At 42.2% G+C, this 19,594-nt stretch overlaps 2 protein-coding genes across 16 annotated transcripts in view; one reads left to right on the top strand and one right to left on the bottom strand.

Moving 5' to 3' along the window:
* Positions 1 to 6: 6 nt before the first annotated feature.
* SLC2A8 (solute carrier family 2 member 8) lies at positions 7 to 16,954 on the top strand. 7 transcript variants are annotated; one of them, XM_062641284.1, is made up of 11 exons: positions 13 to 158; positions 318 to 477; positions 1,585 to 1,791; positions 3,128 to 3,227; positions 3,367 to 3,578; positions 4,256 to 4,399; positions 4,895 to 5,003; positions 5,918 to 6,091; positions 6,718 to 6,863; positions 6,995 to 7,134; positions 16,856 to 16,954. In XM_062641284.1, the coding sequence occupies exons 1-10, from the start codon at positions 100 to 102 to the stop codon at positions 7,130 to 7,132; spliced, it is 1,449 nt and encodes a 482-aa protein (XP_062497268.1). In that variant the 5' UTR covers positions 13 to 99; the 3' UTR covers positions 7,133 to 7,134; positions 16,856 to 16,954. The 7 variants fall into 7 exon arrangements, 6 of the variants coding, with proteins under 6 accessions (XP_062497273.1, XP_062497268.1, XP_062497270.1 ...); XM_062641286.1 differs by lacking the exon at positions 16,856 to 16,954 and adding an exon at positions 14,508 to 14,593; XM_062641287.1 differs by having other exon boundaries at positions 16 to 158; positions 1,720 to 1,791.
* GARNL3 (GTPase activating Rap/RanGAP domain like 3) overlaps positions 8,190 to 19,594 on the bottom strand; it is a 38,909-nt gene continuing 27,504 nt past the window's right edge. For all 9 annotated transcript variants that reach the window (XM_062641282.1, XM_062641278.1, XM_062641280.1 and 6 more), the window contains 12 exons: positions 19,475 to 19,586; positions 18,659 to 18,757; positions 17,880 to 17,996; positions 17,109 to 17,281; positions 16,660 to 16,818; positions 16,281 to 16,347; positions 15,083 to 15,190; positions 14,540 to 14,658; positions 13,991 to 14,126; positions 13,268 to 13,477; positions 12,865 to 12,976; positions 8,190 to 12,148 (listed from right to left, as the gene is read on the bottom strand). In XM_062641282.1, coding sequence (XP_062497266.1) covers positions 11,992 to 12,148; positions 12,865 to 12,976; positions 13,268 to 13,477; positions 13,991 to 14,126; positions 14,540 to 14,658; positions 15,083 to 15,190; positions 16,281 to 16,347; positions 16,660 to 16,818; positions 17,109 to 17,281; positions 17,880 to 17,996; positions 18,659 to 18,757; positions 19,475 to 19,586 — 1,569 coding nt within the window. In that variant the 3' untranslated portion in view covers positions 8,190 to 11,991. The remainder of the gene's footprint in view (positions 12,149 to 12,864; positions 12,977 to 13,267; positions 13,478 to 13,990; positions 14,127 to 14,539; positions 14,659 to 15,082; positions 15,191 to 16,280; positions 16,348 to 16,659; positions 16,819 to 17,108; positions 17,282 to 17,879; positions 17,997 to 18,658; positions 18,758 to 19,474; positions 19,587 to 19,594) is intronic.

The raw sequence follows: 19,594 nt of genomic DNA on the forward strand, positions 1-19,594 counted from the left end.
TGCCGCTCTCCATCCGTTTCCGGCGGGGCTGGAGGCCTGTAGCGGCGCCGGGACCCTGGCTCGTACCGGCGGCCCCTGCAGCAGCGGCCGGCGCCGGCCATGGCTGCAGAGGAGTCCCGCTCCCTGCTGGGTCACCCCGCTCCGGACCCTGACCCGAGGTGAGCGCGGGCGGGCTGAGGGGCAGCGCTGGCGGCCATGGGGCGAGAGGTGCCGGGCCTGCCCGAGCGTTACGGGCCCTCCTGAGGGGCTGGGGCCGGGGCCGGGGCCGAAGCGGGAGGTGGGAGCGGCGTGATCCTTGTGGGCCTCTCCTGCCTCAGAGTGCGGAACAAGAAGCTGTACCTGGCCGCCTTCGCTGCTGTCCTGGGACCGCTTAGTTTTGGCTTCGTGCTAGGCTATAGCTCACCGGTTATCCCAGAGCTGAGGAGAATCGACGACCCTAAGTTAAGGTTGGACAGCGATCAGGCCTCGTGGTTCGGGGTAAGTCTCTGCGCGATGATGTGAGTTCACTTGAAGGCATGGGTCAGGACGATGCTGTTTGTACGGTGGGGTCTTACTCCTCCTAAGAATGAGGGTAAATGCGGGTCCTGATGAAATCTAGCTTCTTTTTTTTCTGATTTCGGTGGCTGGTTTGAATTTTCCCAGAGGAACGGTTATGCTCTGTTAGCACGTATTGTTAGAGCACAGGACTGATGACAGGAGCCTAAGGGAACTAGCAGGGTTCAGTCTGGGGAAGAGAAGGCTCAGGGGGACCTTATCGCTCTCTACAACTGCCTGGAAAGAGAATGGGGAATGGAGCCAGGAGAGGGCTGGGCTCTGCTCCCAAGGGACAGGGTATGGGACAAGAGGAAACGGCCTCAGGCTGCACCAGGGCAGGTTTAGATTGGATATTGGGAACAACTCCTTCCCCAGAGGGTGCTCAGGCATTGGAACAGGCTGCCCGGGGCAGGGCTGAAGTCACCGTCCCTGCAGGTGTTCACATGCCGTGTACTCAGCGACCTACTGATAGGCTTGGTTGTCCTGGGAAATGCTTGGACTTGGTGATCTTAAAGGTCTTTTCCAGTCTAGCTGATTCTGTGATTCTGTGAATAATATTCTTGTTATTTGGACTTAAATGCCCTCTAACTACTCTCATGTTTCTCAGTTGAACCTGTTAAGAGACCACAGGAAATAAACTTGTTAATGAATTAGTGCCATCCATTAACATGGCGAATATTTACAGACTTCATGTTAGTCAATATAATGAATTCTTCAGGACTTTACATCAGTTTGAAAGGCCTGTTTGGGAAGGACAGCTTCGTGGACAGATGAAGAATCAATTGCTGCTGCTTCTGGGCTTTTTTCTTAATTGAAAGAGCTTTGTACGTGATGTGAAATGCACTCGCCGTTCACTGTGGTGAGAGGTGCTGCTGGACTGGGTTTTGATTAAGAAGTTAATGTCTATTTTGACTTTCAAAACACCTGCATATTCTTGCACAGTTTGTAGAAGCCGTTGGTACTTTTCAGCACGTTAAAAGCAACTGCTGTTATTTCTATATTTATTTATACCTATGTATAACAATATTTCTTTTTTACTTATTTTTGAAGTCAGTAGTAACATTAGGAGCTGCTGCTGGAGGAGTACTAGGAGGCTGCCTGGTGGATAAAGTGGGGCGAAAGCTGAGTCTCATGCTGTGCTCGGTGCCATACGTTTTTGGGTTTACAATTATTATATCTGCTCAGAATGTTTGGGTGCTTTATCTTGGACGAATGCTGACAGGCTTAGCCAGCGGAGTTACCTCACTTGTTGTGCCGGTAAGAAGTTTTGCTGGGCCCTGTGCATCTGTGGCTGCTTTTGTGTGTGTTTGTAGGGCTTTTTGTTTCTTTCTCCATAGCAGCATTATAGGTGGCTTGGGTGAAGGAACTGTGCCCAAGGCGGGTTGTGGGTTTAGAAGAAACTGATTTCTATAGAATCAGATTTTGCTTGGTTTTAATCACAAAGAAATCCAAAATAAAACCAATTAGTTTCTTCTAGCGGCACTCCTGTGCTGTGCATTCCTGGCACAGCGATGTGATCTGTCAGTAGTGCTTTATTGGATTGCTTCTGTTTGCGTTCTACTAGAGTAGTATCTCTGCAGCTTCCTTCAGTGTGACTGCAGTGATGAGGGAGCAGTGTCATCTGTAACACCAAGTATTTGTAGCTGTTCTTGAAATAAGGATTACTTATTGTCTGTGCAGCAGAAGTAAGAACTGTGACTTTAGGAAGAGTTGTAAGAAATAAATATGCATAAAAAATATGAAGAATTTCTTTTTTTATGCATACAGCTAAACCGTAGCTGTTGACTTGGGGTCAATGTATTAAAAGGTAGCAGAAAAGTTCAGGTTGATCCCAAATGGTGATTGCTGTTCATGGTCTGTGCTAAGACGAGCGGTCAGCTTGGACCTTCAGAGAATGAAATCATTTGTACTCTTAGTGCTGAACGTTCCCTGCAGGCAGTTGGGCTGCACGTTCATGCTCTAAGCTCTGCCTCGTGAAGTGAAGCAGCTCTGGCTAACACCAGCGCGCTCACCTTCGGGAAGGGGCGCTGCATCAGGAGCTCCTCAGAGCCCTGTTACCCGTTAGTGAGGTGGCACCTTCCTGCCTGCGCCCTCTGACTGAGGCCCTCTCTAAAGAGGGAGGGAAATGCAGCTGCGAGGTCTGGGTTGTTTTGTTTTGTGAGATTTGTGTTTTGTTGGGTGGCTTGTTGGTTTTTTTCCTTTTTTTTCTTTCCGCCCCCTCCCCCCTTCCTATTTTTTTTTGCCCCCGGAATTTTTTTTTCCCCTGCTCTTTTTTTTTTATCGCCCCCCCCCCCCGGTTTTTTTTTTGTTTTGTTTTTGCGCCGCCTCTTTCCCCCCGCCCCTCCCCCCCGGCGTTGTGGTTTGTTTTTTTCCGAAGGGGTGTGTGGGTGTGTTTGTGCCCCTCCCCCCCTTTTCTTTCCGCTGGTTTTAGTTTGGATTTTTTTTTTTTTTTCCCCAGGGTGGGGGGTTTGGGTGGATTTCTTTTTGTTTTATTTAATTCGGGGGGTGTGGGGTGTTCCAGAAATGGCTTCTCAAGCCCTTGATCCCAACTTGGCCACAAGTTGTTATTTGACGTTTTTTCTCTCTGCTTTAGGTGTATATATCCGAAATATCTCATCCTGAAGTCCGTGGCATGCTGGGCTCCTGTGTGCAGCTGATGGTGGTGACAGGCATACTGGGAGCCTACATTGCAGGTACCGGCCTTAGGGCTCTGGGTTACAAACAAGAATCAGTGCATGCAGCGAGAGCGCTGCACTGAAGAAAGTGAATGTTAACTTGTTTGTACAAGTCACTGATGCTCACAGTCCTCTTTCTTTCCTTTTTATTACCAAGGAATAGCACTACCATGGCGCTGGCTGGCAGTGCTGTGCTCCTTCCCATCCTGCATAATGCTCTTGTTCATGTCCTTCATGCCTGAAACACCGAGGTTCCTGCTGAGCCGGAGCAGGCGCTCGGAGGCTGTAGCTGCTCTGCGCTTTCTGCGGGGGCCACTTGCGGACCACGAGGGGGAGTGTGAGCAGATTGAAGCTGGTGTTCAGGAAGAGGTGGTGAGAATCTCATTTACTCTTGAAAACACCTTTCTGTATGGGTGTAACACCTGGAAGCAGACAGTGTCATTAAAATGGGGTTATCAAAGCTTCGTTAATAGACCTTTTTGTAAGTGGTGGCCAAACCTGTTTTCTCAGACAAATGATACTCAAGAAGCAAGTGAGATTCTTTGAATCATTTTCCTCTGCCTTTCAGCTGTCACTGTGGGCTGCCGTCAGTGCACACGAGTGATCTTGGTACGACAGCTATTTACTTTTTTGCATTATTTAGCAATGTGTAGGCTTGCCGCACACCTCTGACTCTAATGTCCTGTTGTTTGTGTTGTATGAATGCATTTTCTCTTGTATCTCTGATTGCATCGCTGACCTTGTTGCAAGATGAATGCTTAAATAGGCATTGAAGTTCAGTTTCTGCAGGCTGCGGATTCGTGTTAACTTTCTCTGCAAAGTGCTATTTATTTCTGTCCCTAGAACCTGAGAAAAGGGGAAAATGCTTTTCTGGAGTTCTCATAGTCCAGATGTAAACGTTTTTGCTGCTAAGGCACTTAGTTTTGCTAAAGGGGGTGTAAAAAACTGAGTTTGAACAGATAGAAATGTTATGAGGAGGTTTTTTGTTGCTTTTGTTCTTTGAAACGATGAAGTTTTTCACCAAATCTTTGCTTTATTTTTAACAGGGGCTGAATGTCTCTGAATTTAAGAACCCCTCAATCTACAGGCCACTTCTTATTGGTGTGGCTCTGATGTTCTTCCAGCAACTCACAGGCATTAATGCAGTCATGTTTTATGCAGAAACTATCTTTGAAGATGCAAACTTCAAGGTAAGTGGGGTCTGCTTCTAAACCGACAAATGTCTGTAATAGTTTCAGCTTAGCCAGTGCTGTAAGGAGCCTAAAACACACAACAAATGACTTGATAATGATCCTGCTGCCTGGGGTGGGAGGTTGGGGAAGTATGTTGTGTTTTGCTAGTCTGAAACTTTGGTACTGATAGAAATCCATATTATAGGCATCTTCCTGTATATTTTTTTTAGTTGGAGTTGCAAATGCAATGTTTCAGAGACAGTGAAACTATAGGAAGAAGTTGTGGCTTATTTTAAACTTTATTAAGAGGATTGTATGTTGTATTAACTGGGGATGGGGTTTTGTTTGCGATTTTTTCCCCCTGTCCCCTGTTTTCTCCTCCCACCATTAACTTCTTTGGCATAGTTTGTCTTCTTTCAGATTCAAGTAACAAATGCATTTGTAATGCTTGATAAGTGATCCTCTTGGCCAGCCTGAAAGAATAAATTCTCCTTCCCTCTTACTTTCTTTCAGGACAGCAGACTGGCTTCTGTTGTTGTGGGTTCCATACAAGTGTGTTTCACTGCTGTGGCTGCACTTATCATAGATAAAACTGGACGGAAAGTGCTGCTCTACGTATCTGGTAAAACACCTTACTGAATTTTGGTCAGCAAGGAAAATTACCACAGAGTATCAAAAAATGTCTTTTCTGTTGGGGGAATTAAGTCTTGCAATTTGTGCATTATTAAGTGGTTTGCTTTTCTATTTATAACTTGGTATAGCTATAGATTTGAACTCGTAAGAGGAAACTATCATAATTATATAGATGTTGTAGGTGGAACCCCTGGAAATCACATACGTCTTTTTGTCTTCTTACCACGGATGTTTCAGTTGGTGCTAAGCAGAGCTTACCCTAAGTCAGGGACTTTCAGTCTCATGCTCTGCCAGGGAGGAGGGGCACAAGAAGCTGGGAGGGAGCAGAGACAGGACATCTTACCTGAACTAACCAAAGGGATGTCCCACACCACAGCACGTGCCCAGTGTAGAAACTGGGGGGGAAGAAGGGACTGATCGCTGCTCAGGGACTGGCTGAGCATCGGTCAGCAGGTGGTGAGCAACTGTGTTGTGCATCACTTGTGTTTCTTGGGATTTATTCCTTCTCTTTTTGTTGTTTCCCTTTTCATTACTATTGTTAGTAGTAGTAGCAGTAGTAGTAGTATATTTTACTTCAATTGTTAATCTGTTCTTACCTCGACCCATGGGTTTTACCTCTTTATGACTCTCTTCCCCAGCCCATTGAGGGGGGATGGCTGTGTGGTACTTAGCTGCTGGCTGGGGGTAACCCATGACAACTGTGTTGTGGGGCTGGTGTTTAGAATGCGTGTCTGGCACCTTTCACTCCTGTCAAGGCCAGTGTTCATTTCTGCTAACGGTGTCTTTTAAGAAACACTTTGTGAGGGGCACCACATCTTCTGTTTGGCTGACCAGCTGTGTTCTGTCTCTCAGAGCATACCCAAGTGGTAACTAGTGACAACTTGGTTATTGCTTACTTTTCAGGGGTAATCATGGCTCTCAGTACTGCATTGTTTGGGCTTTACTTTAAAATGGTTCTTCCAAATCCAACCAACTCATCAAATCCTGACGTATGGGCCACTCTTAATTCAGCATCGCCAGGAGCAGAAAGCAGCATATCCTGGCTTGCAGTGGTGAGCCTGGGCTGCTTTGTTGCTGGTAAGTGGAACAGGCGTCTAAGCAGCCATTACACCAACCTCAAACTTTCTGCTGAATGTGAGGGGTTTGTTCCATTTTGTCACATTACTGATTAATGGGAATGAGTTGTGTCTCTGAGACTTTTTCAGGGTATAATGCAAAGTTGGGCTGAGCATTCAGAGCCGTGGTGGGAAGAGCTAGGAGCTTAGTTAAGCCAATTCCCTGCAAAAGGAATTTATACCTCCTTGTGCCAACAGTGAGTAGTGATTGCTCAGGTTAAATTGCCCTGCTGTTAATGGACAAACAGACTTTGTTAGTGTCTGAGCCACACTGAATTCTGTGATGGCACAAAGCAGCAGCAGTAAGAAACAAGATTGGATTTTAAGCTTATCAGTGACTTCATGGCAGGAAGCCTCTCTTGTTAAGAATACTTGTCATTAATTTGCTGTAAAATGGACTGGGATTTATCACGCTGCCCTAAAATAATCTGCTCTCTTTCCTTTGGGCAGAGGTACTGTGTTACTGGAATCATCCAAGAATCTAGAGTGAAAATTGCATCCCCCTTGCTTGACTAACTTGGGCATCATTCAGTCATCCCTTTAATATATATTTAACACGCGTTTATTCTCTTCTGTTTGTAATTGCAGGTTTTGCCCTTGGCTGGGGTCCTATTCCATGGCTGGTGACATCCGAAATCTTCCCACTTAAAGCTAGAGGCATATCAAGTGGTGCTTGTGTATTAACAAACTGGGCTATGGCCTTCCTGGTAACCAAAGAATTCAATGATTTAATAGTAAGCATTGGGAATTATTCTTTAGAGATGCTCCTGAGAGGGGCTTGAGCCAGTCTTTTCAGGCAGTACAGAACTGCACTTGTACACTTGTGAGCTCTTAATAATGTGGGGTTTTGTTGTCTCTCCTTCAGGGTTTCTTAACATCCTATGGCACGTTCTGGCTCTTCTCTGCCCTCTGCTGCCTCAACATAGCTTTTACAGCCTTTTATGTTCCTGAAACAAAAGGACAGACCCTGGAGCAAATCGAGGCCTACTTCAGAAGATCTTGAGCGTAAGGCTTTTTATATTGATACGAAACCTTTATATCGAGTTACGGTGCTGCAGCTGAAGGTAGCTGCATCGCATGGCAGACATCTCAGTTACTGAACTGGCTAGCAAATCATTTTAATGAGTTCTGCTAAATATGAATTCTGGTTTTTTAAACACTGTCTCTGGGGATGTGCAGACACTTTGCATAGCCCCTGCTCAAGTCTCTCTCCGTGGGTGTTGCACACATTCTTTCTGATTCTAAGATGTAAATTAAAATCTAATTTTGTAAGTAAATAGATTTAGTTTCCTTGCTGCACTTTACCTTTCCCTTATGGCACAGCTTACAGTGAAGAAATGAATTACACAGCCTGGCTCATGCTAAGTTCAGACTGCAGTCCTTTACCTTTGTGGTGCTGCTACTGTTTCTGGGATGCCTGACCATGGAATAAGTCTTGGTCCCAATGGGAGATGAATACTTGGATTTCATGAGTGTTAGTGTTAAATTGACCTTACTTTTTCATATTGCTGTCCAGCTGGCCAGGAATACATCAAAATCACAAGAAGGGGTGTAGCTCTTAGGAATAATGTATTATAGAATTAAAGAAAGAGCATTTCTTTTTCAAAAGGAGTTACAGTGTATTGCAGCCAGAGAATATACTCTTAGCCAGAAAAGGAGAAAAAACTTGTGATTTAAGGGGTAAAGATCTCCAACTGGAGGAGGTCTCTGAAAGTCTAAAAGATGCCTGGAAACACAAACCAGTGCTTGATTATAGTTCTTGTCAAGGATGGGTAATGCTTAAGACACAAACACCAGTCCCCCAGGTATGATAAAGCACTTAAATGAATGACATCTCTGAAACACAATTTCTAGAGAACTCAAATGGAAACCGTAATGCAGAGCTGTCTGCAGTAGTTCTGCCTCCTGCCTGCGTAATGTCTTCTCTGATAACTTAAATTCAGAATAGTCATTAGTTCTGCATGTGTAGAAAAAAAGGGAGGTCAAATTTATGATTCATTCTGTATGAAGGAATAAATCTGCTACTCCTTCATAAAGGTGATAAATGGCACTTAAAACTGTTCCAGCTGTGATAGGACTGTTTCTATTTGGAAACACAAACTGTACACGCCGTCACGTGACATTAAAACCAGTGGTAATACAGCAGCAGTTAAGACAAGTGGTAGGTAAAGAGATTGTGTCACAAATGTAGCAACAGTCTTAACAATAGGCAATTACTGAATTACAGAGCAGTCTGCTGACATTCAAAGACTTAGTTAAAACTGACACTCCAGGTTGATAACACTGTTTGCATAAACCTTTAGAGACACAACATTTTCCATTCAACCAGATGAATGCCTAACAGAGCTAGAAACCAGGATGCAGAAAATAATCTCAAATTTGCTCTTTAACTCGTGTGCTGATGTCATGATTTCCAGTAGCAAACAGGAGTCAGCTGCAGGTCAGCAGCAAGTGAAGCAGGTAGGCAGTGTACAGGCTGGTGAAGCTGCTGTGCTCAACTAGTACAAATACTTTCTAACCCGCATGCAAGTACAGATGTTTGCTGCATTCTGTCACATGGGCTTTCCTGTACTGTTAGTACAGTTTATTCCCCCCACAAAATCAGGCTAAGCCTATCTGAGATAACACTGCTTCGACCGTAGCAAGCATTGTGTGTATGAACCATGCCATCAAACCGGTAGTAATGACAACAGCGTGGTACTCATTTTCATACACAGAAGGCAACAAAAATTATTCTCAAATACCTTATCGCTTGCAGATGTGGTAAGATCACATTACTTTAGATTCCTATATATGCTTAGGACTTTTAATCCCTTAAAACTTGTGGTAAAAATTACAAATATACACACAAGTATATATATATATAATCCTTTGGATTTGGTTTTTACTGTTTCTCAAATGCAGACTAAGCCAACAGCTCTGGGAAAGCTGCTGCTCAAATTAGAGACCCACACCTTTAGGAGAACATGCAGGAGTTTGTATCCGTGGCTTGGTCAGAGAGACACAGACCAACAGAAAGTAAATGGCAGGAGCAGCACCCTGGACCCTACACAACTGGTTATGTAGCAGTGTTACACTTCCCATGGGTGCTACTGTCCTGCTCTATTAAGAATTGTTTAAGTATTGATTCAGTTGACTGGCCTAGTAAAACCCAACCATCAAACAAAGCCATCCCCCAACAGCCCAAGAAACCAACCTGAAAACAGCAACCCCAGCCCCAAAGCAGGGCAGATCCATAATCCAAACAGGCTCTACTTGTTCCTTGCAAACTGAAGGTACCCATTCGTCCATTCAGCCTAGGGGCACAGGTATGGGTTCTGGACTAGATGATCTGCAGGGATCCCTTCTAACCTCAACTGTTGTGTGATTCCATGAGTCATTACCCATGCTGGTAAGGAGGCACGAGTACACTCTATAAACTGCCTGTACAGTCTAATGCGTGCACCAAAGTAAATGACATTCCTGTAGTTTGGTCAGACTAAGGCACAGTGCTGAAGTGGTGACAATTCCATTAGCCAGCAGAGGTTAAGAGCCCTGCCTCCTCCAACAAATCCAGCATGTTGGGATAGTAAACATTTCTTGCAGAAACTCATCTGTTATAAGAGTCCAGAATGGGCCTTCAGGTGAGCCTGACAGCAAGTGTCCAACTTGGTAACAATCCTTCCTTTATGGAAAGGATTTCCATCCATCTGTAGCAAGACTTTCCAGTATTCCTCTCTATTAGAACAACACCCATCTTACACAGCTGTAAATTAAAGGTTATCTGCCCTCCCATCCATGAGCTGGTCAGCCAGCGTCAAGAATGCAGGCTAAAGGCAGCTTTAACAGACATGAAAGCAGGAAGGGTTGTGCTTAGGGTGGACATGGCTACAATTTGTGCCCACAACTATTTCCTAAGTTCTAATGAGCAGATGCATGCACATGCTGGAAAAGCAGAAGGGAAACAACATGGCTCTAAGGCTGGAGTGAACAACAATACAGCTGTGCACACCAGCAGGCTTCCAGAAAGCCTTGTCATCTACCACCAGTCTGAAGCAGGAGAGGTTGCATAGATGCATGAAAACCTTGCCCTTTATAAATGGTGCACAAGAGCTTATGTATCAATACCACCCATTGGCACTGACTTTTTTAATTGGAATTAGCAGTCAATGGTATGTATTTAAGACAATGTTTTGAGCGAAATAGTGGTTAGAAGCTAGTTCAGAGGATGCCAATTCATCACATCAAGAGGCACAGAACTCATGGGCGTCTGATGAGACACACTCTCTGGAAATAACGTTCTCACACAAAGTTACAAGCTCTTGTAAAGACTTGGAGCTGGCACTTCCTTTCAGATGCTTGTTAAGGTTCACCCCATACATCTATGGGTGCAAGAATACTAAAATCATAGTAGCCACTGGTTAATACTGTTTCTGCTCCTAGATTAGTTACTGCTTAAAATATTGCTTCTTTCCTTATCAGCCACTCCAGCTGAGAGTAAGAAATGATCCTTTCAGATAAGGCATTGTGTATTTTCTTAGGTGGAGCAATTAAACCATTATACACAATAATCTGGGCAAAAAAAATACTTTGCAAAAACAGTTTTACATTCAGACAGACTGAAGCAAAAGGCACACGTCTCCAGATGGTCATGCTTGGAAAGAAAGTGAAATCATGACACAGAAATGGTATTATAAATTAAAGTCAAGGATACAGAAGTATTTCTACATATAGAACAAGAAATACCTGCTAGTAAAGGTAAAATCTTTCTATATATATTAAAAGCCTGGAAGCATCACTCTTTCATGGAAAAACAAAACAAGCAAAACAGAATTCCCCCAAACAAACCCAAACCCTTTCAAAATAAGGTTTAAAATAAAATTATTGGCATAAAGGGCCAAAAAATAATAAGCTTTAAAAATGAAACCCTGTCCTTTAAGGTAACAAAATGTTTAAGATGACTGTTTCATCATAGAAAACCAGCTTCTTAGCAGTGCAATTTCCATCTGGATCTAGTTAGAAAAATGCAGTTATCTGGAATAATGACTTAGACTGTTGGTGCAGGACCAGACAACAGCTAATGCAGTGTTCCAGGAAATAGAGAAATGCACTTGGTTTGGGTTTTTTTGCTTAGTGTTGGGTATTTTTTTGTTGTTTGGGGTTTTTTTAACTTCCAATTCTTAAAAGAATATTTTGAGTTTGTGTTTTCTATAAAAAGTCTCAGTTCAAGGATTCTTGACACCAAAACAGTTTTCAAGTTTCTCTAAAAAATACGCATGGACAGCCCAGAGCAAAGGAAGCAGCATCTTCTTATCTTACCTGTTCTTTATAGAACATCCTTGATTCTTCACTGAACATACCACAGCTCCATCATTTGGAGGACAGACTGACTGGTTGGAAAGACCTTGCCTGCAAGCCTTTGGTTTGGTTTGTTTGTTTTTTTAAAGGCTTGAAAACCAAAAGGACTGATTTATGTTGTAAAATTCCTCTTCCCTTATGACACACACTGTTGTAAAACAACTCAAGATAGTAATAACAGTATTAACTTAGCTCTTGTCACTCAGGTACTTCAAATTACAAGAAGCTCAGAACAAGTAATACTTTTTATTCATTTTCAGCCTAAATCTCTCATGAATTACCTACTGTTAGAATTCCACAAAAAGTAATGGTTCATAAACTGAGAAAACAAAACATACCTATGTCAAAGATATAAGCATCACCAAATCAGGCTGAACTATCCAGAACAACATGGGCTCTATAAAGATTAATCACCAATACTTCCAGCCACATTTCACCACTAGAAGCAGTGTTTGTGACATTCCCACAGAGCTCACAGAGTTGTAAGAAAATGTGAAGTAAGGAGGAAAGGTTTTAAGACTGTCTTCACTTCAAGTCAATGATGTCTTCATCGTATAAAGAAATGGGCTGAAAGGGACAGCTAGATGGTGAGCTCTCCTCCCTGTTGGCCAAGGTATCTGGATCCGAACTAGTGGAAGGATGACGTCCTTCAGAACAGCTTTCAAAAGAGCTTGAGATTATCCTGCAGAAAGGAAGACAGAAGTCACTAAAATACACAGATCAGGGCAAGTAGGATCATTAGCTACTTCTAGATTTAATCAAATTATCTTAAAGACAGAGACAGACCATTAAAACCGAGTTTCTCTGGTTTACTCTGCTCAGTATCACCAAAAGGCAATTGTTAATGAAGTCCCTGCCCAAATAATTTCCAAATAGCACAATCAATCACACATGATTTTACATTGCAGCAGATTTTGTTTCATTAATCTCAGTCTGTTGTATCTTGGCTAAATTCTGTCACTGCTCTACACAAACGTAGGTTACGAGGCAGTGGAAATAAGAGAATGGCAGTGGGGTCAGGTAAGCAGAGCCAGACCCACCAATGCTGTGGTATTTCTTTGGAAAATACATCCTGGAAATAACAACACAAGAGCATACACAGAAACCAGCAAGTGACCTGCACAGCGCAGACCTAGCAGTCAAAATCACATTACAGGCTCAACCACAGCAGGTCCCCACAAAATCCCATTTAGTGCTGCTTTGGTCATTAACATGTCTTTAGCATGAGTTTAGGTGGAGTTGTTTCAACACTTAAGAGTATTCAGATACTCTCAAACACATTAGCATGAAACTCACATTAGTGTACAAAGGTCTCAGCACCACACCAAGGCAAGCCTGAACAATCAATTCTGAAAGCATTTACAGTCCAACAGGTTCTTTTCTAAAGACAGCATTTACCTGTCACTACTGGTTGATCTTACTGCTCCCTGCTTAGGGTCTGACTGTCTTCGAGGAGCCTTTTTTTGCTTCTGTGCAGTTTCTGTCTTGGGTATAGGCTCATCCAAGAGGCCTTAATAAGGGAATAAAAGTTACTCTTAACAGAAAAGCAAGCATCCAGGAAAAAGTTAAAAGTATCTGTTGCTGGTTTCTATTAACTAAAGAGCTTCTACCTGGTTTAGAATATAATCTGTGATCAGATGCTGGCTAGACTGCTTGCAAATTCTGAGAGTTTCATTTGCTTGTTCATACCTCTTAGTTATGAATACGGGTTGCATGTTACAAATCTGACTGTGATGGCCCAAAGATTAGAAATTCTGTACTTAGCAATTGCTACGTGCACTGAAGAATGAGGAGCGTTTACCCAGCAATTCTTTGCGTGTTCTGCTTGCAATTTCTTTAATTTCCATACGAGATAAGGATAATGAGTGAGTAACTGGCATAGAGGGAGTGCCACTGGAGGTTGTAGTAGTGATGACCTTGGGAGCCAAAGGTGACTTCAGAGGTCGTTCAATGCTTCGCCCAACCAGGTTACTGAGAGGAATTTTGTACAGGTTTTTGCATGGAACTTCACCTGCAACAGGAAAGGAAAAAAGAATGTTACATTTTCACAACAGAATCAATTCTTAGTATTTCCAAACAAAAAACTACACTCATTGTGCTGGGTGCTTTTTAACCCAAATAACAAAGATCTTTCTTGCATTATCTACTTGATGAGCCCTTGTTTCTCTGTTATTGTTCCCCTACAGACTGATTGTTCACAGATCATGTTACACTACATTGACTGTGTGAACTCTTTCAAGGCTAGAACTTCTTAACTTCTTTCTTTAGGTTCTCAAAGGAGCTTTAACCATCCAGTGGTAGTTTAGCAACAGTGCTACCACACAGTCCGAACTGAGATACTTATGGAGCAAAAGCTCAGCCAGGTGCTTTATGTCTGTGGAGAAAGTGGAAAATCTCTCTTCCAGACTCTCAACCAGGAAGTCAAAATCTTCCACCTAATCGATTTCATCTTACTAAAGATCAGATGTGATAGCTGTTGGAATGATCAGAGATGGTTATTCAAGCTGCTTAGAAACCATGTTACCTTCTAGAGAAGAAAGAGGACTTTCTGGCATTTCATAAGCTGTCGGTGTTTGAGGAGAGCTCCTTGAACTCATTTCCTTAGCGCTGCTGTCACACGATCCACTTACTGCAGCAGTCGCTTTAAAGTAAATATCTGACTGAAATGACAAACAACTCATCGTTAGTACAGCGAGACTTTACCTTCTGAGTAAGAGCTCAAATGTTTGTCCACTGTGTTCTATTGCTGTAATGCTGCCATGTCAGCTAGGGTTGGTCATGGAAATGTTACCCCACTATAAGTGTGAGGAACATCTGTGATGTTGAGGATAGCATCTGCCCCATAAATGGTCAGATACCTTGGATCTGCATTACTCGGAGCATTAAAGGATAGTGAGATCAATCTTGATTGTATTTGATATAAACCAAGAGCACGAAGATGAATGGTTATCACAGATCAAGTAGCTCGTGTTACAGTTTTTGGTTGGTTGGTTTTTGGCTGCAGCAACTTTACATGTGAGTAAGATCCCAACACATCACAGAAACAGACAAATGTGATTTTCCTGTGTCTTACCTTTGATGCTACAAGTTGAAGCTCAGGCACAACTGCTGTGTGGACTAAGTTCCCATTCACCACTAATCGTATCTCAATGGAATCAGTAGTGAAGGCAAGGATATAAGGGAAAGCACAGACTGCAATGAAACAAAAATTATTTGGCAAGGAAAAATGGTTAATGGAAATGTTTGTTGGATGCTCCATCAAAACTGTTCTTGAGTATCTGACCTCTTCGGGCATCTCCCTTTCCTATGAAAAGGGTTGTCTAACATACTGATGGACATTGAGCTACATCAAGCCTGAAGAAAACGTCACTCTCCATGCCTGGCAGAACGCAGACTGAGTGGAAAATGAAAAACAGAAAAAAAGAGAAAGGAAAAAAAGTTCAGCAAAGAAAGAACTTGGCACCAAGACTCCACTTTTCAAATTACCATATGCAGAAACTTAGCTAAAGTGGCATCATGAATGCAACATGCTTATTCTTAGCACACATACTGTGATTCCACTAAAAGCCAAGTGCAAATCTAAACAACCACCTAGTAAAAAGAGATCTTTTCTTACCAACAGCATAAGGAACTTGATTCCAGCTGAAATGGAAGTCGTAAGCTGATGGCTGGATCAGTGGAGAACCTCCATTGAAAGGATGTACCTTTCTGTACTGGCAAACATCTGTAACATAAAAAGAGAAAAGGAGCATCCATCACCTTACACTGCACATGACAAACACCCATCTTACAGGCATATTTTCCATACGTGCAGGCATTATATGCGTCATCAAGCATTTATGTAGAAGTCCCTTTATCTAAACAAATAAGGGAAGTGTGCTTCCTCTGGGAACAAAACATTTGAAAGATCAAAATGAAAGGCCTACATTTTAGTAAGTTGTCCCATTCTTTACTTCTTTACTCACATACTCTGTGAGGGTGGTGAGGCACTGGCACAGGCTACCCAAAGAAGTGGTAAATGCTCCATCCCTGGCAGTGCTGAAAGCAAGGCTGAACGGAGCCTTGGGCATCTAGTGTGAGGGGGTTGGAACTAGATGATCTTAAGGTTTTTTCCAACCCAAATTAGTCTGTGATTCTACAAGTGTAGTGGGGGCTCCAGGTAAACATCTGTGACCCTCTCAAATACATGTTGTTTCCAGCTCTATTTTTAGGCAAAACTGGATTTTTTCCTGTAATTGCTGTTCTTAGACTGAATCAAAGTTTATGCCCAGAAATGTATTATAGGTCTTTTTCTAAATACAAACTTAAGCCACTGCCAAATTCTGTGTCCCATTTTATAAAAGGGGATTCAGAGAATTACAATGAAATAATACCAGCAGTGCCAAGAGGCAGGCTGAAGGAAAAGCACAAAGACAGAATGGGGTAGCGCACAGAGGAAGAAGGGGTGGAATGCTAAATTAAATTGTACATGTCTGGCAAAAACCTAGGAAGTGTGTAACTACTTAAAGAATGAACTAGATGTGAAGAAATAGGACTTTTGTGATTAAGGTGGTTACATATATAAATACATACATACCCATCCATATACCTGAAATTAAAACCTAACAGCTAGTATGTCTACATTCAACATACCCTGAAATAATAGTTCAATTTTTAGTCTGTCTAATACACATCTAAATTCAAAAGCACGTATATTGAAAAACTTCCCATGAAACAATGAAGCTTACTTAAAAAGACAGATCTAGACTCCAATGAAAAAGATTTACATATCCAGATTAAGGAATTACCATTTTCAACCTTCCCTAAATACTTACAGTTGTAACACAACAGTAAACCAGCTTCACCATCTTCATAGACATCAATAGCTGCAACAAAATTAACCTGCAGAGATAATGGGAAAGGTTAATGAACAGGCACAGAGGATACTGAGATAACCTAACTGAAAATAACCTATTCACAAGGACCATCAAATGAAAAGAGAGACTAACTGCCTCTCTTGGGAGTGATGATTATCATGTATTCCAAAAGGAACAAATATCTCAGAGTGCCCTAAAGCAGAGGTGACAAAGTGAAGAGACATGAGGATGTCCATAAATTATCCTTCCAGGAGGCCAGCACAGGATGCACCGAGTCTGCAAAAAATTATGTTCAGTGTGGTTCTGCAAGAAAATAGTCTCAATGTTGAAAACTTACCTTGTTTGTTTCAACATGATGCAGTCTATAGGACTCCCCAGTGCTCTCGTTAACTAAATCAAACTGATGCCGATACGCTACACAGATCATATTGTCACTGTCTCCAGTAGGTCCATCCACCAGTGTCATAACCACTGGAGGGTCAGAAAGGCATATCTCCTATAATGTAAATAACAGAATTATTCTCTTTTTTCAGGCTCGTACTATTGGTGCTGCAGGTACTACGTGAATTTAAAAGGATGTGCTCTAAGAACAGAAACATGAAGCACAAACTTCATTAAAAAAAAATGTGAAAGATCTCTTTGGCATACACGTGATGGAACTCCATCGGTCGGCTTCTCACTTTTATTTGTCTGGAGGTTCAGAAGATAAACCCCATGTTCTTTGGCTTTCCTTCCCCCAAGGGCTACCCAGTCTGTTAAGGTAATTAGTGGTTAGATCACACATACCCGGATGTACTGGAACTCCTCTACTGGAGATTCAGATGAGAACAGCAGAGAGCTGCTAGTTAAACTGTTGCATGGATTGTATTTCTTTGTGACGAGAAGTAATTTGCTCCGAATAGCCACGACAATCCTCAGTTCACTCCCATGGTGAGTATTAATGGCATACAAATGGCAGCCTGAGGAAATAACGCGCTAGATCAGAAGTCTTTGGGGCAGGGTCTGTTTATCTGTATAACGATTAGTACAACAGGGCTCTGATATATGAATTAGAAACACAATTAAAAACCTCCCAAGAGGATAACATTAACTTCTAGAAAAAGACAAAAGGCAAATTCTGCAGGCTCCAGATTTCCAAAGCAGCTTGCTTCTGAAGACTAGAAAATGGCTATGTCTACTAATATAACAGATGACATCCAAGTAATCTAAGCACTATTTGATGGAGATTTGTCAGTGTTCTTCCACCTTAAAGTATTCAGTCTCACATAATTCTTCTCCTATTCCTCAATCCTGAAAGCAACGTATCTATTTTTCTCTATAGAGTTTTTCATCAACAGTGACTGCCAAGTACCATGGTATTTTCATACAGTTCTAAACTGTCATGCTGGACTACACCTGATTTACTTTCACATCTAAGCTTAACGAAATTTGAACTGACTGTCCAGAGAAAAATATAAAGGTGAACACCTACAACTGCCTCCAAGGAGCTAATAAGTCCCTGGCAACTACAAGCATCATACCACAGTGGATGTTTTTAACACAAGAGAAAACAATTACCTTTTGTTCTCTCCAGTTTATTTTCTCTGCAGTCATATTTGCTTCTTATGATTTGCTTTGTTTCTATATCCTTTTGGACAGCACTGAGCCTGAAGACAAGGAGACGAGAGTCTTTGCCTGAAGGATGAAGACAGACAGGACACAGCAAGTTAAAAAATATGATGGTAGTTTGAAATTAATAATTCCAAAGAGAAGCAGCACCTCCCAAACAGATTTTACAGAGAGTATCATGAGAGTTTTCTGTTAACTGAGTCCTAATCCTAAACCTTTGTAACAATTACGTAGGATTATGAGATACCTGCTCAGAAAGCCTTACAGCTTTTTGCCAACTCTTGGAAAGTGCAGATTATAATGGATGGCTGTGGTTGCTGCCTAGCAATTGGTAGTTTTTGTCAGTCTAAAGTCCCTAAGAAGTTTGTGGCATCTTTGATACCTGCTGCATTGGTGCCTTCTTCAACAGCATTAAGTCATTTCCCCAACATGTTTGCATAACTGAATAAACATAATTCAGTCAAAGAGATTTCCAAGAGTGTCGAGTTCCAACAATGGCAGAAGGAAGACCAAAAGACCACATGACCTGTTTCAGGTTTGCCTTGAAGGAAGTATGAATGAGCATTCAGGGATTCTCCCTCCCAGCCTGACAGAAAATAACAGCAGTTGCTGTATATGCTCCCCTATTCGAAATGAGGCATCTGACACAGCTGCCTCATGAGACATACATAGCCAGCACTAGCCACATTCAAATGAGAACAGAATCAGAGAACAGGCACCTGCCCTACCTTTGTCTGTTCGAGCAACCAAAAGATCCAGAGTTTCCAGCACATGCATCTGCTTTACTTGGAGAGTTTTATCAAATACTTGCACTGCTGGCTGACCATCTAAAAATGAAACATATACATGTATTCAAAAACCTGCTAAAATTTGCTAGTCACTGGTTCTGACTTGTTTATTTCTTGTAATACAAGCCTCAGGGTTGTTTTTTTTTAAATGAAAAAGCTGATACATATACCATAGCATCAGCCAGCACTTGCTCATGGGAGAGTTTTATCATCGTATGGATCAGATTATGCAACTGAAGCCCAAAAGGGACCTTCCTTTGGAAAGCTTGAGAATTATCACCAAGAACTGACATCATTCTTTTGGTACTGCTGGCCTTATGTGACACACAGAAGACAAGGGGTCAAACTAGCAATATCATCACTATGGAAAAAGCAGGCTTTCTTTGTCACGTAAGCCTTTGGTTTCATGCTCACTATTATCAAGGGCTAAGAAAGCCAGACAAGCCATTTAAATACTCCTTGAGCTTGGATGTGACTTCATGAGTCTTTTCAGATGGTCAAGAAAACAGCACCTGAAATAACAAAGCATTCAGCAATCTGCATTAACACTGACTGCTCAATATGGCTTGATTCTGGTGCAGTGAGAATTTTTGCAACCAGGTTACTTAAGTGCAATAAATTTACTTGGATTGGGAACTATCCCTGTAGGCGAAGACCTACCAATATCTGAACGCTGCTTATGAACATACATTTTCAAGAAAGTGGACAGATATATACATAAAAATTGACACAATAAACACTGGATCATTTACTAACCATCTATTAACAAGATGCCAGCATCTGTAGAAACCAGCAAGGACTGGCCCCAAGAATCTGCACAGACAACCTCATGAGGAAAATTACTGCAGAAAGATTGAGATTCCCAAGGCTATGAAG

Source organism: Pezoporus occidentalis, unplaced genomic scaffold, assembly GCF_034315485.1.
Source record: "Pezoporus occidentalis ecotype Australia unplaced genomic scaffold, CSIRO_AGI_Poc_V1 ctg68, whole genome shotgun sequence".
Taxonomy (NCBI): domain Eukaryota; kingdom Metazoa; phylum Chordata; class Aves; order Psittaciformes; family Psittacidae; genus Pezoporus; species Pezoporus occidentalis.

Bases quoted from the DNA above. Each gene is read 5' to 3' on its own strand.
- SLC2A8 (XM_062641284.1), top strand. From the start codon at position 100: ATGGCTGCAGAGGAGTCCCGCTCCCTGCTGGGTCACCCCGCTCCGGAC. The intron at 3,579-4,255 runs GTGGTGAGAATC...TATTTTTAACAG, and splicing joins AAGCTGGTGTTCAGGAAGAG to GGGCTGAATGTCTCTGAATT. The intron at 5,004-5,917 runs GTAAAACACCTT...CTTACTTTTCAG, and splicing joins AGTGCTGCTCTACGTATCTG to GGGTAATCATGGCTCTCAGT.